The sequence below is a fragment of the Papaver somniferum genome, chromosome 9 (assembly GCF_003573695.1).
Source record: "Papaver somniferum cultivar HN1 chromosome 9, ASM357369v1, whole genome shotgun sequence".
NCBI lineage: Eukaryota > Viridiplantae > Streptophyta > Magnoliopsida > Ranunculales > Papaveraceae > Papaver > Papaver somniferum.
The window spans coordinates 202,874,614-202,889,192 of NC_039366.1; the positions used below are offsets into that span (position 1 = coordinate 202,874,614).

The 14,579-nt window shown below is 36.3% G+C and overlaps 1 protein-coding gene, 1 long non-coding RNA gene and 1 pseudogene across 2 annotated transcripts; all 3 read right to left on the reverse strand.

The window, feature by feature from the left end:
- Positions 1-1,075: 1,075 nt before the first annotated feature.
- Positions 1,076-6,668, reverse strand: LOC113313101 (annotated as a pseudogene).
- A 3-nt stretch (positions 6,669-6,671) lies between these two features.
- Positions 6,672-8,353, reverse strand: LOC113310516. The gene is made up of 3 exons (XR_003341181.1): positions 7,917-8,353; positions 7,731-7,810; positions 6,672-7,138 (listed from the first exon to the last, which is right to left on the reverse strand). It is a non-coding gene; the product is annotated as an uncharacterized LOC113310516 (long non-coding RNA).
- A 1,364-nt stretch (positions 8,354-9,717) lies between these two features.
- On the reverse strand, positions 9,718-12,769 carry LOC113310515 (pectinesterase-like). Its single transcript, XM_026559209.1, has 4 exons — positions 12,746-12,769; positions 12,240-12,310; positions 11,620-12,148; positions 9,718-10,538 (listed from the first exon to the last, which is right to left on the reverse strand). The coding sequence occupies exons 3-4, from the start codon at positions 11,981-11,983 to the stop codon at positions 9,844-9,846; spliced, it is 1,059 nt and encodes a 352-aa protein (XP_026414994.1). The 5' UTR covers positions 11,984-12,148; positions 12,240-12,310; positions 12,746-12,769; the 3' UTR covers positions 9,718-9,843.
- Positions 12,770-14,579: the final 1,810 nt, after the last annotated feature.

Consider the following 14,579-nt stretch of genomic DNA (forward strand, 5'->3'; position numbering starts at 1 on the left):
GGACGACGCCCTCCATTAGGGAGCTTAATAGTACCAAAGACGGCAATATGCTGGGGCTTTCCAACTCACGGGAGTACCTAACAGCTGGTATATTGTCGCATAAGTAACCTGTGGAGGTAAAAATACTAATACATATAAGGCGAGATCGATGGCCAATGACTCGCAAGAGCACGTGAGACTGAGATTTCGTTGCCCAATGTTGAAGACCCTACCCAAGGCGAACATAAGTCCTTTAAGTTCTCTATGTGGGGAGACAATAAGACCTTACTTAGGAGGCAAATAAGACCTATAAGTCTGTGCAAATACAAGGAGCGTAAAGGAGCAGAGGCAATGGGAAAGTCGCGCGGGAACACGAAGGAAACACTACCTTTGCGAGTTAAGTATTTTTCAGACTACGAACTGAGGAATTTACTCATCATAACGCATATAAGATAGATATCATAATGCCACACATAGCATACCTAATTATAATATCATAAAGATTGGCTTCATGCATACATCAAAACCCAAAAAGATGGCATAACCTCGCATGCAACAGCGGTATGATAAGAAACAAACACGATTTAACCTGGCACTATAATGACTTTCGCATGAACCTAGATCGTAACTATTCCTCACCACGACATCATATGGTCAGCACACACAAAAACTCATATTATTACATAGGAAAAATATCTTCATGCGAAGGTGGGAAACAGAGGAAAGTATGGGAATAATGATATTCGCATGCTTCCCACCTCCCCAATCAGATACCCAAAGAAACATTTCGCGTTTAAAATACAAAAGAAAAATAAATAGCATCGATTTCAAATATATGTATATTTCCAAAGTTGAATACAGGAAGGCGTTATAACCGCGAGGTAATGACACACCCCAAAGAAAGAAGACATGGAGGAATTTTAACAGAAAGGGAAAATCACACAAACACATCTATATGAACCGTCATCCAAACTCTCCTACTATGAAGAAGACTCATCATCGACGGCGCACAAGAAGCTAGGACGAGATCCCAAACAGCAAAGTAATCAACATCACCACCAAGTAATCAGCATCATCGCGACAAGGTGACTCCAAACTAAAATGCACGTAACGACAAAGCAGACCCTTCCAATAGGATCGGTGGATAGCCCTTTCCGAAGAGTGACCCGAGGATAAAATTTGGTATCAAACAAGTGAGAGGAAATACCGTCATGCTGAAAACAAACAAGAACAAAAATATACCATTGGAAGGCCCCCAATCATGATGAAAACCCCTTACGGAATTCTTGACTAACCTGTTAGAACAAGATTTAGATCTACAGAAAAACGATAAAGTGAGAAACAAAACAGGACCTAGGAAAACACAAAGACGGAAAAAGTTGAGGCAAGGACACACCGAAAAGACGATGCAACAACAACAGAAAGAAGCCTGCTACAGTCCGCCATGGAAGCTATAAAACTCAAGAAAAGAAAAAGAAACTAGGACATAAGAGAAAGAGAGAGATAAAAAAAAAATTCTCCTCCCCTCGGGGTATTTATTTGAGAAAAAGCAATAAAGACGCACCGCCGGAAAAAGAGGAAACAACAACACGTGTAATAACGTACGGGGAATACGGAAACGAGTTGAACAAGACAAATGAAGAGACAAAGACCAAACATGAAGCACTGACTAAGGATTCTCGAATTATTCCACTTGCAGAAGAACAACGCGACAAGAGGGAAAATATAGGGGCAAAATATCGCACACAGGAAATCCACAACTTCGCCTTAGCTAAGAAAACCACCAACACGAAGAAGAGAAATTTAGGCGAAGAGAAATTATGCGACAACAAGAAAGAAGCGCGAGGACCAGTTACACGATGACCACCACACGACATTCATCGAGAAGAACACGAAGTAGCAGCGTGAGAGACAATGACATCTCCCCAAAGCCTGGCGAATAAGACAAACTGAAATAAGATCAGCCAACATAGATTTTACATGTGATCCTCAATTGTCTTCTACTGATATATTTGCCTATATAAGGATTCAAATGGTAGAGAAAAATAGGAGAATTCAGTCAAGTAAGAGAGCTAAGAAACACTCATAGAGAAAAGAGAGAAGCCATTTAAGTTCACTTCAAGCTTTACTTCTTCCATTTTTGTGTATCAAATACCTTTGTAATCGTTGTGAACATCATACATTCAATACAAAGTGTTTGAGAAAGATCATACTATTGTCAAAGTGGTGTATAATATCATTAATGTTTGAGTTAACTTCCATGACTTGGGCTTTGTGTTATTATCTCTCCCCTTTTAATGGCAACAAGGGGATTACAAAACTCGAATAGATATAACCGTTGGATCTCCAAACTTTAAAATTCCACCGTTAGATCTCACAAATAGAATTCCGTCCGAACTATTGTTATTATCCGTTAGATCATTAGACTTCCTCTTTCTTATCAGCCGTTAGATTTTAAAGAAGTGGTATTTCAGGGAAATAAGAGTAAATGCATTTTTTATATATTTAAAAACCTCATATCTTTTAAACTACGGGTAGAATTTTTGTAAATCTTATAGATTCGGAAAGCCGTTTAAACTAGCTACGCAATGAGCACAAATAATGATATCAAATTTTTATTTTTCAATTTTTTTTATATTTCTCCAAATTTTTATATGTATTCTTCTTGAAAGTTAGACATATCTTAAAATTAGACGTAACTTCAAAATAAATTGAAAAAATTGACAAAAAGAAAATAAAAAACAAACAAATAAATGATTTATTGATTCTTAAGTAGAAATAAACGACTAATTTTGGGGGGGGGGGGGAATGCGGTGTCGAATCACCACCAAATTATTTACAAAGTAGAAAAATAACATCGCCTACGTGCTCACTACTTGTCATCTTAACGGGTGTAGTTGTGGGATTTTCCGCAAGTACAAATAAAGTCCGAGCAACAATCCAAAACCCACAAATCCAGCTCAAGAATGAATTATTTGGAAATTTCTTAATTCTCGGATCAGTAGATAACGCATGAACATGCGGCCTCACAGAAGCGAATAGCCTTGAGAATGGAATGCTTAAAATCTTGTAGATTAACCTTCATATATACAAATACAACAGTTGCATTCCGAGGATTGAAGATAAACCACTTCATTGAAGATAACCCATCCACAACCAAAGAGATGTATGCAAATTATAAGGAATGTACAGTATCTCACAAGAAAATTAGGGAAATGAATTGCAATAACATGTTTTAGGAATGGTATATATGCCACTACGCCTGACCTATGAAAACTGGAGGCGTAATGACAATTGAAGTATCTCTTGCATGCCAAGATACCAGTACTCGTCTGAACTTGAAAGACAACGTGAGACACAAACATCAAGTGGATACTAGGACAGATGGTGGTAGAGGAAGGAGGTGGAGCTGAAGGAAACAAGCAAGAATTTCCTAAACTACTTCGAACGACTCTTGGCAACGGGTATCTCGGCTCTCGCATTGATGAAGAACGTATTGAATTTCCTAAACTACTTGTACCGCTTCTTTTACTTCACTCCTCTCGAGGTTCCTTCTCTTCCTCAATACTCATTCTTCCTTGTCAGCAGTTGTGTCCTGAATGTACAACAAATTTTTGTTCTGAACGTTAATCATCTGTTCACCAACTTCCTTAATGCTCATCTTTCCGCGGAACATAGATGAAGCAGTTAGATACAGACCATGGCGAGGATCAGCAGCACACATTATGTTCTTAGCTTTGTTGAGTAAGTTCAGACACTGTTAGGGTTCTGTACTGCTGCGACCCCAGAGGTAAGAGGTGCAAACCCAACCATAAAGAGATGTAAAGACGAGGGAAGGGAATCGGGTTGACAGCTAGCTTGCGAAGATCAGAGTTAAGTTGACCAGGGAATCGAAGACAGCATGTTACCCCACTCATGGTAGTAGAAATGAATGGTTCAAGTCTCCAACTGATCATATCCAAACCAACCTAAAAAAAAAAATAGCTCATGCATCAGTTCCCAGAGAGCAAAATGTTTATAAAAGTTGTTGCAAAAATCAGGTGGGTAAGCATCCCCAGAAGAACTTCAAGTCATAATCATAGAGTTGAGTACATTTGAATTCACAATTAGGATGTTAAAAGTGGTTTTACAGATACAAGCTGCCCTAGGTCTCAAATGAACATTCTAACCAAAAACAAAAAGTCTCAAATGAACATAACTAAAACCATTACGCAGCAATGAAATGTAAAAAAAAAAATGTTCAGAGGTTGAGAAGTTCATGTCTCATTGTCTCCACAGAAATAAATCGAAAAATGCCGAGTACACTACAATCACAATTATAGGGTTTAGAAGGTATGTGCAAATACAAAGGTGGTTCAAGTTTCAAATAAAGACCAAAACAAAGACTACAAAAGTGATTTGTACAAAAACAATGGTCAAGAGCAGTTACAAGGAGGTTAATATTGTTCAGGAGTCCTAATAATGGAACATGGGTATTGCCAACTTCGATTCTGATAGAACTTAGTTCATTTCAAGTGTAAAATTGATCCCAGAGTACTCCAAGTCATGTGGTATTATACCCCACAACTAGGAGAGGCCCAATGGTAATCGCCAACTTAAAAGTTCCAACACGAAACTTAGTACAATCTCAGTGTGAAAACAAAGTTGGTCAGAACCAAATGATGCAAGTGCGGTATAAGCCAGCTAAAACGATGCAGCAATTCTAGTTATCTCAAACAATGACTACAAACTGTTGGTTAAGATGATCATTGATGAACTGCCATCTATGGATCAAAACACGGGTTGAGATGTTTATCCAAGAATATATAGGACCAGTTAAAGCTAAAACTAGTTGTAGCGAAAACATATTGGGTGAAATAGGTGGGTCAATAATTTCACACTGATTATCTGCCTAAAATTTAAATTCAGGTAGTTGTTTAGTTCTTTATATAGTAAATTCAGTTGTAGATCACATTTGGTTCTCAGGTTTGCATACTATGTCTATCACTAGAATGCACATTCCAATATCAGCGTCCTGAATATCTGTTAAAGATGGATTCTAATATCATAACCAGATACAAAAAGCATAATTAGGTTGGACCCAAGAGAGGACACATTTATCAAAAGACAAAATTGCAATAGGCAATTGCGGGTAAAAGATTACTATATTTGAAGAGGAAAGTAATTGAGGCAAAAAGTACAGTATAATTAGGTGAGCCCGTGAAAGAGAAAATAAAGAGAATTCTCAATGAGCAAAGCATTATGTTTCACTATCTTTTAGAAACATACCCTTATCCAGTTGACGAATTAATGGGGATGAGGAGAGTGTGAAAATTCGGTATAGGCTAGATGACTCTAATTTTTTGAGTTAAGGTTGATAGACAGATGCTCTTCCCAAATCAGTGACCACAAGGACATTGCAAAACGACAGCTAGATACCACCTGACCGCCAAAGTGGACCAGGTTCATACTTATACAACTCACAGAAAGGCATTGAACTAGTTATTACTTATTAGCAATTTGGCAAGCATAAAACAGAAGTATTCCACAGCACCCTTGATATCAGTCAGGTTCATACACACATGATCAAGGTCCAATCTAGAAAAAAGGATAATATCTTAAAACTATTAGCTACTGAACTTCTGTCTTTTGCTTAAAGTCTATAAATTAGTGGATTAAACAAATGTTTATTCCTAAAAAAGGCAATAATTTCAGACAAATTTTTGCAAACAATCAATTCCTTGCTAAAACACAAAAAGTACATTCACAACAATCATCTTTCGGAAATCCCCTCGAAATCAATACCACTTAATCCGACAGATTCACAAGCAACTAAAGACTAAAGATCACATATAAGCACCAAATAGTAATACCAACTGATGAAACTAAAGGGCATGCATTAATGTCATTTTCCTAATCTCCATTTCAAAGTGACAGTAATAATGTAAAGCAGCTTTAGCCAAGCAATTTGAAACCACCGTTAGAGAAATGATACTTACAGCTTGTGGTAGTTAGTTTGAGTGTTCTGAGGCAAATATCATAGAAAGCTTCAGTATCTCAAACCATAGACTCAGCTGCATTCTCAACAAGTTGATGAACAGAAAGAGTAGTGTTATATGGTTCCACAACAGTATCTGAAACCTTGGGTTCCGTAAACACCAAGAATGTAAAGCATCATTCTATCTGGATATTCTTCACTAATCTTTGATATAAGTAAAGTTTTCATTCCTGATCCTGTTCCTCCTCTCAAAAAATGACATTTGAAGCCCTACAAAAGTCCAAAAAAAAAATAATCATGAATCAAGATCAGTTTTGAGTATTTCCAATCGATATAAGATGAAAATGAATTATACCTTGTAAGCAATCACAACTCTGAGCCTCTTGACAAACAACATCCAGAACAGAATAGCACCTTCAGTACAATGACCTTCAGCCGTCCCAGTTATCCCAGGTCTAAGATTTTACCATAAGGACCAGATCTAAGTAAATCCATATATAATACCAGGTTCAACATCCATTAACACAGCTCTTGGTACATATCTACCACAACTAGCTTCATCATTATAATAAACATTAAATCTTTCTAATTGAAGATCTGAAACTCCTTGATACCATCTTCATGTTTCATCATCTATACCATGTTCTGCACAATTACTTTCCAGAATTCCAATAAATGTAGATGATATCTACATTCCTTGTGAATTGCTCATTAACTCTACAGAACATCTCTTGGATAGATGTGGAATTCGAATTTCCAATAAATGTAGATGCCATTTTAAACCCTGTTGGTGGAATATCACAAACAGTAGACTTCATATTGTTGGGTGAATCCATTCAACAATGTACAGCGAAATTTTGTTCTGAACATTGTTAATCTGCTTACCAACTTCCTTACTGCTCATCTTTCCGCGGAACATAGCTGAAGCAGTTAGACACCGACCATGGCGAGGATCAGCAGCACACCTTATGTTCTTGGCATCACAGATTTGCTGAGTAAGGTACTGTTGGGGTTCTGCACTGCTGCGACCCCAGAGAGGTAAGAGGTGCAAAAGCAACCATAAAGTAGTAGAGACGAGGGAAGGGAACCAGGTCAACAGTTAGCTTGTGAAGATCAGAGTTAAGTTGATCAGGTATCGAAGACAGCATGTTACTCCACAAATGAGATGGTTCAAGCCTCCAACTGATCACATCCAAACCAACCAAAAAACAGCTCAGGCATCAGTTCCCTGAAAGTAAAATGTTTGTAAAAGTTGTTGAAAAATCAGGTGGTTGAGCAGTTTTTTTCTTCTCAGGTAAAATTCAAGTCATAATCATAGAGTAGAGTACATTCGATTTATAGTTACGATATTAAAAGTGTTTTAAAAGATATAAGGTGGCTTAAGTCTCAAATGGAGATTCCAATCAAACAGAAAAAGTCTCAGATTCACATAACTAAAACCATTACAGCAATGAATTGTACAAGAAAAAGTGTTCAGAGGGTGAGAAGTTCATGTCTCATCGTCTCCACAGAAATAAATCGAACATAATAGCTAGTACATTACAATTCATTGTTATAGTTATAGGGTTTAAACGGTTTGTGCAAATAGAAGGTGGTCCAAGTTTCAAATGACCAAAACAGAGACCATTATATAATTACAACGCTGTTCTGTACAAATAAAATGGTCAAGAGCAGTTACAAGAAGGTTAAAATTGTTAAGAGAATCTTAATAATGGAGCATGGGTATTGCCAACTTTGATTCTGATAGAACTAGTTTTAGGTGCAGAATATGTACCAGAATACTCCAAGTTATGTGGTCATGTGGTATCAATCCTGATCCTGCATCTCCTCCCAACGAATGACAAACTTGAAACCCTACAAAAATCGAAAAAAAATAATCATGAATCAAGCTAATTTTGAGGGTTTCCAATCGGATTCTTGATGAGAGAGATTTCATGCACATGCAGATATTTTTTCTTACAAGATATCTTTCTTCTAGTATAGGTTTGTTCCTTAAAACCATCCTTAGCAGCAACATTATCCAACACCTCTTCACCACCATTCACTTGTCAACTCAATTTGCCAATTTTGCTGGACACATTGCAAGTCAAGAGGATCCTCCACATTCTCATTTGGCGAAGTGTCATTACCACCATTCCTCGACACTTACAGAACTCTCTTGCATAAGAAAATGTCAATTACAACTTCATTACAAAATTTTAAGCTTAAAAAGAAATGAGATACAGCTCAAAGAGCCCTGCTTTCACTCGTCAGTTTTACAGGCAAGGCATCTTGACAGTAGATTGATGGTGTTTACCGTCAGTCAGTCAGGACATATATATTAAAATGTTAAACCCTATATATAATGGTTAACAGCAAATATTATTTGATAGCTGTAAATGAAAAACGAGGTGGAGGAAACTTACTTCCTTAAAAGTGAAATCAACGCATGCATCAATATGCTGGGCCATCAGATACATGCCGAGCGCATGCTTCCTGGGAGGAACAGATAGACCATCATGATATTTTAGTTACTCAAGCTAACCAACCAGAAATTTAATCAAACACGAGGCAGACTATAATTCAAAAAGAGGGTACTAATTCTTCGTACTGATGATTTGTGCCTCCTTACTAGTGATAGAGTACCACCCATCCTTGGCTCAATAGTGCCAAAACGAAAGAAAGGAAGGAGCACCCCCTGCAGACCAAAGTATGAAATCAACTGGCACTCGGAGGAGGTCGACTAATCCAAAAGATCATTCACAACACATCTGATATATAATACACAGTAATTACAAAAGAACATGAAATAAAAAGGCTCTGTAATTCATATCATCAAAGTCAACAAACATAACACAAAAAACCCAACGAATGCCCTTTTGAATCTGTTTTTCCCTTCTGCACCAAATCTGCACACTTTTAATAATTATCGTAGAAGCAAAATATTCCAATTAGTGTTGTTTTCAATAATAAACCAACAGGCGGCTATGTTGGCAATGCGCATATATGCGAAATTCCAGCATAGCAATCATGTTAACGAAGGGGCAATGCATAAATAAACAAAATGAGCTAGAAAAAAGAAACTTGCACAGAACACCATATACATATCAGCACAAAAAGCTAAAACAAGTCACTAAGTCAGCCAATCTGCAGAAGGAGAAACCAACACAGATAGACCAACAACCACCCTGAAATATTGAAAACTGGAACCCAGTATTTCACTTTCCAATTAGCTAGCTACATAGAGTCTTATACTCCTGGGATTATAACACAAAACAAATTGAAAGCAAAAGAAAACAAGATCAGACCTCGAAGCTGCCAACCTCACTGCAACCAAATAATAATCTTACTGGCATACAATGACTTGTGGTGAATCCTGCATATATAGCAAAACCATCTTTATCGCAAAACAGACCTTGCTCGATAATATAGAATAGTTGCCGACCTTCCAGAAACTATACATACATATCCACCATTTAACAAATCCCTAAGTAGAGAAAGTTTTATAATACTTGGGGTCCAGTCCCCGCCCTACAAATAATTAGCAAGAACGATAACACAACCTCTTGAAGACTAGAATCCATAATAAAGACCTAAGTTTTCCCCTAAATTTTTGCCCTAAACCTGAATAGAAGCATTGTAGCAAGTCACTGCAAGATCTACAGGGCATACTTGCACAGTAAAATCAAGAATGCAAGAGGAATCAATGGTGACAGAGAAATTATTAAAAAATGTATATATTGAATTTCCTTGTTAAGACACGTAAAATTACCAGCACACCATTAAACTGAGGAAATATGAACTACATCAATAGTGAAATATGAAATTTCAAAGTAGCAAAGTGAAAGAGTAAACTTCGATCATCGAATCCACTAGTCCTAAGCTATAGGGACTACCTATACCGAAACCTAAATCCCGGTTTGATATGGAAATCCAGTGGAATCCAACCATTCGTTTCCAGCTATGAACTCTGAGACAGTAAAGGAAAAAGCTTCATCAATACTCATCACCTTGTGATAATTCTTCCACTCAACCCGGCTATCATTCTTAGCCCCCGGTCCCGTATTCCTATACTCACCATACCACAATGAATCTACAGAACTTGAATTATGTTCCCATTCAATCCAACCCTTGGGATGAACTAAATTATCCAAGTAGGATTTCATTATTACAGTTCTTGCACATGCCTTCCATGGCCTTCCTAAGTAGGTCTCCACGGTATAATTGCTCTGCTTCAAATCTTCCGAGGCTAAAATCGAGCAGTTCTGTATTACAATTCCACCCTTACCATCAGGATTTACCCTACCAGATGCAGTTATCGCATTATACTGTCCTTGACTCGGTAACCTTGTTATAATATTACATTGTTGAAAGACTACAGCAGAATCTCCAAAGATAAAATCTATGGTTCCTGAAATATTGCACTCTCTAAAGTACTGTCGAAAGGATTGAACGAACAACGTGTCTTGGTATCCGTTGATGTTGCAACGGTAAACCGCTGATGCATCCGCGTTAATCCTCAATGCAACGGCTTGAAAATTTGCTGGTCCGGCAGTGTTTTCAAACGTTATGTCTCGAGCTAAAAATCCATCACCCTCTACCCCTGAAATCAATCAAAAATAGAGGTTATCCGAGTGATATCTCTGTTGGAATTTCAGCTCCTAAACCTTCATAAGATAAGATTAACAGAAACAAACATAACACTCAAGCTTTCATGACTTATTATCAACTTCTATTTCCTCATGTTACTTAATGATGGATGACAACAGATTTTTCTTACTAACAAGTTGATACTAACTGGATTAAACAAATGTTGGAACACTAAAAGCAAATTTACCCTAGACTTGTTCCAAAATACCCTTGAAAATGTCCACACATATCCATCGGATGCAGTAAAGAGTCTAAACAAAATGATACTAAACAAGACACGCATTCCAGGCAGATCTTCAAACAGACAACTCCCTAAAAGAACTGTTCAAACACTACAAGCAAATTTACCCTAGACATGTTCCACAATACCCTTGAAAATGTCCATACATAGCCAACGGATACAATAAAGAGTCCAAAAACTAATGATCATACTAAAGACAGCAAGTAATTGATACCAACTAATGAACAAAGAGGGCAATACAATAGAGAAAATATTTTTCACGATCATGTGATGGGATCAGTGAATAAAAGAAGCATAAAGATACCCCCGTGATAAAAGTATTCCACAGCACCCTTGATATCAATCAGGTTCATAACTATATTACTCACACATGATCTATTAAAAAAGAAAAGGGAAACATCCATTAGACTATTTGCTACTGAACTTTCTCTGTCTTTTGTTTTAAAGTTTATAAATTTGTGGATTAAATGAATGTTTAGGAAGGTAATCATATCAGACAGATTTTCACAAACAAACAATCCCCTGCTAAAATACTAAAAAGTGAATTCATGATAATCATCTTCCAAAAGTACCCTCGAAACGACGAAATTCCACTTAATCCTACATATCTCACAAGTAACTAAAGACTAAAGATCACATCAGTATGCACCAAACAGTGATACCAATTAATGAAACCAAAGGGCATGCATTTAATGTCATATTCCTAATCTCCTTCACAAAGTGACAGTAATAACGGAAAAAAGCTTTAGCCTAAAAAGCAATTTGAAACTGCCATTAGAGAGATGATACTTACCAACTGTTGCAGAAGTCATTATAGTATACCCATGAACCTGATTTCTGTTCCCTGATATGATTGTAACATCTCTCCCGTCTCCTACGAAATAAAGATTAATTTTCTCTTTCGGGATGACGATATTTTCAACATAAACACCTTGTCTGATGCGAATTACGGTTCTTTTAAAGCTTCTTGTCGGAGAATGGTCTACAGCCTCTTGTATACTACTGAAATTACCAGATCCGTCCTTGGCAACCAAGAAATCATATTCTGCAGGATTGGAGATAATTGACAGAGGATTTCTAATGAGATTACTAGCATCTTCCACGGAATCTATAGCAGCTGATGCCGGGCCAACTTGTTTCTTCGAGTATTCAACCATACCTCCTGCTAATCTTGGACCCTTGTAGTCCGTTATCTTCTTTCGTCTACTTCTTACAATCTTAAATTCATTAGCTAGTGCCTTGTTGAATTCTTGATTGGCATCTACCTTGGCCAGAACAATTTGAGGATCGTGACTGCTCAATAAAGCTGCAGCTTTCTCGTACTGTAAAAACATAAAATCAGTAATCCAGAAGATCAGTAACAAAACATCTGCAAAATAATACATAGTAATAACAAAACAAGAAGAAGATTACCTCTGGAGCAAGACTTTCATCTTCTTCGATAGAAGATATAAATGATGCTGGTGAGATGCATAGGGATAACCCTAAAAGCAAACAGAGAAAGTTTGAGAATTTCATCATTACTAATATGCTATGCTATGTCCAGTTGCAAGTGACAAACAATTTCATGAGATGGTAGAAAAAACTGTCTGAAAATATAAGCTTTGAAGTGATAATGTAAAACTAATGAGATGCTAGTTACAATGAATGAATATTGTTTACAAGTGAGATATTATTTGACTCACATTCTGTTTATGAAATAGTGGTTTATCATTTTTGTAGAATTGAAATTAAGAGTAGTTGCCTTGATGTCCAATTGGGGAAAGTTGAAATTAAGGGTTTTCCTTTTCAATTTAATGAGAGATGTGTGAATCCATTACAGAGAACCCATTTTAGTTAACACTATTCAATTAGGGTGACCTAGAAGTCCTAAAAATGTATTTATTCTCAAAATTCCAAATCAAAAAGCAGAAATTTACCTTGATTTTTCTTCAGTTCCTCTAGGGGAAAGGTTGAAATTAAGGGTTTTCCATTTCAATTTAATGAAAGATGTGTGATTCATTACAGAGAACCCATTTTAGTTGCACTATTCAATTAGGGTGACCTAGAAGTCCTAAAAATGTATTTATTCTCAAAATTCCAAATCAAAAAGCAGAAATTACTAAGAAGGGGATACCTTGATTTGTCTTCAGTTCCTATTGGGGAAAAGGTTGAAATTAAGGGTTTTCCATTTCAATATGATGAGAGATGTGTGAATCCATTACAGATAACCCATTACCTTGAATTTTCAAAAGGGGTTTCCTTCCATCTGCAGTGAATGAAGGAGTTACAATTTGATTTCATCCATATCCAGTGAATTTGGCTTTGCATCTTCCATTTTCTCGATTCTTCGCCTTAATTTGTTTCATCTCTCTCTTGCTTTGAAGTCTCAGCTCTCAAGGGTTTTATTTATAGACGGCTATAAATACTAACAAAACGAGTAGTAATATTTAGATAAAATTTATTAATATTTATATATTTCTTTTCTTTTATTAATATTTAAGTATTGGGACCTACTACTAGATGAAAAAAAAATATTATTAAAAATAATTTTCACACAATCCTTTATCCAATAATTACCTAATATTTATCTTATTTCTAATTAATTAATATTAATAAATTATATTAATTGTTAATTATGTGTTAGATATGAGATCATTAAAGAGTTCTTCAAAACATCAAACAACTTAAATTTTTTGAAATTTTTTTCGTAAACAGTAACTAGAATTGGTTTACGTTCATGCGCTTGTAAATCGATTTTGGATTTGTGTTTCCAAAATTAACGTAGACTTCCATAATCGGTTGACTTTGACATATGTGTAATACGATTGTCATAATCGGGATTTTATGTGACATATATAAACCGATTTTTGTCTTTTTATATGAATCTTTTTTGAGGATTTTAATAAAGTGCCACACTTCCAATTTGCAGTTCAAGAAAATGTCACCGTTTTTTTAAGAGTTTATTAAATGCCATACATTTGACCTTTTCCATCAAAAAAAAAAATTGTTGCCATCAGTTAGTGCATAGGTGGTAGTTATCCAACTTAGTAAAAGACATATACACCCTCAAATCTGTCACCAACTCACCAATCTGCTAGTAACTGTGAAAATCTTTCGTTGGGCATACTTATGAAATCCAACACGATTACCAACTGAACTTGAAACTCGAATCACTTGAGTAGATAATACAGTTGCTTGCATATAGGCTTCATTACACAGTGGCTCAAGACCAACACCCACTGACAAAAAATGAAGAATTGAAATCCCAGCTAGCCACCTACTACTATGATGTAGTTGAGTAAATAATTCCTTTGCAGTACCAGCTACGTTAACCCTTGTCGTTGGAAGTATTAACCTAGACCAGGGAGGTTTACTAGGATGCCACATTGTCTCACACAACTTGCAACCGTCCAACGTTAACTTAAACAGTAAAGCAATATTGTCTATATCCCATGAATTGTAGCATACATTGAGTACCAATGAACAAAAACTACCAACACAAAATTCGGAATTATCTACATAATGAGTAGTTCCCCGAATAAGATCAATTTGCTTGCCACGATCAAATACAGAACAAGTGTAAACAAAACAAGGATAGAAACAAAAACCACCATCATTTCATATCCACAAAACACTATCAGGCAGTGTACCCAAGAAATCCTGCACCATTTCAGGTTCATATACCCTAGTCTATATGAGAATCAAAATTTTATTTCTCTTAGCTATATGAACAAACAGCTTCCTCTCATTATAAACTTAGGGATCATTAAC

Bases quoted from the DNA above. Each gene is read 5' to 3' on its own strand.
- LOC113310515 (XM_026559209.1), bottom strand. From the start codon at position 11,983: ATGGTTGAATACTCGAAGAAACAAGTTGGCCCGGCATCAGCTGCTATA. The intron at 10,539-11,619 runs GTAAGTATCATC...GATTGATTTCAG, and splicing joins AATGACTTCTGCAACAGTTG to GGGTAGAGGGTGATGGATTT.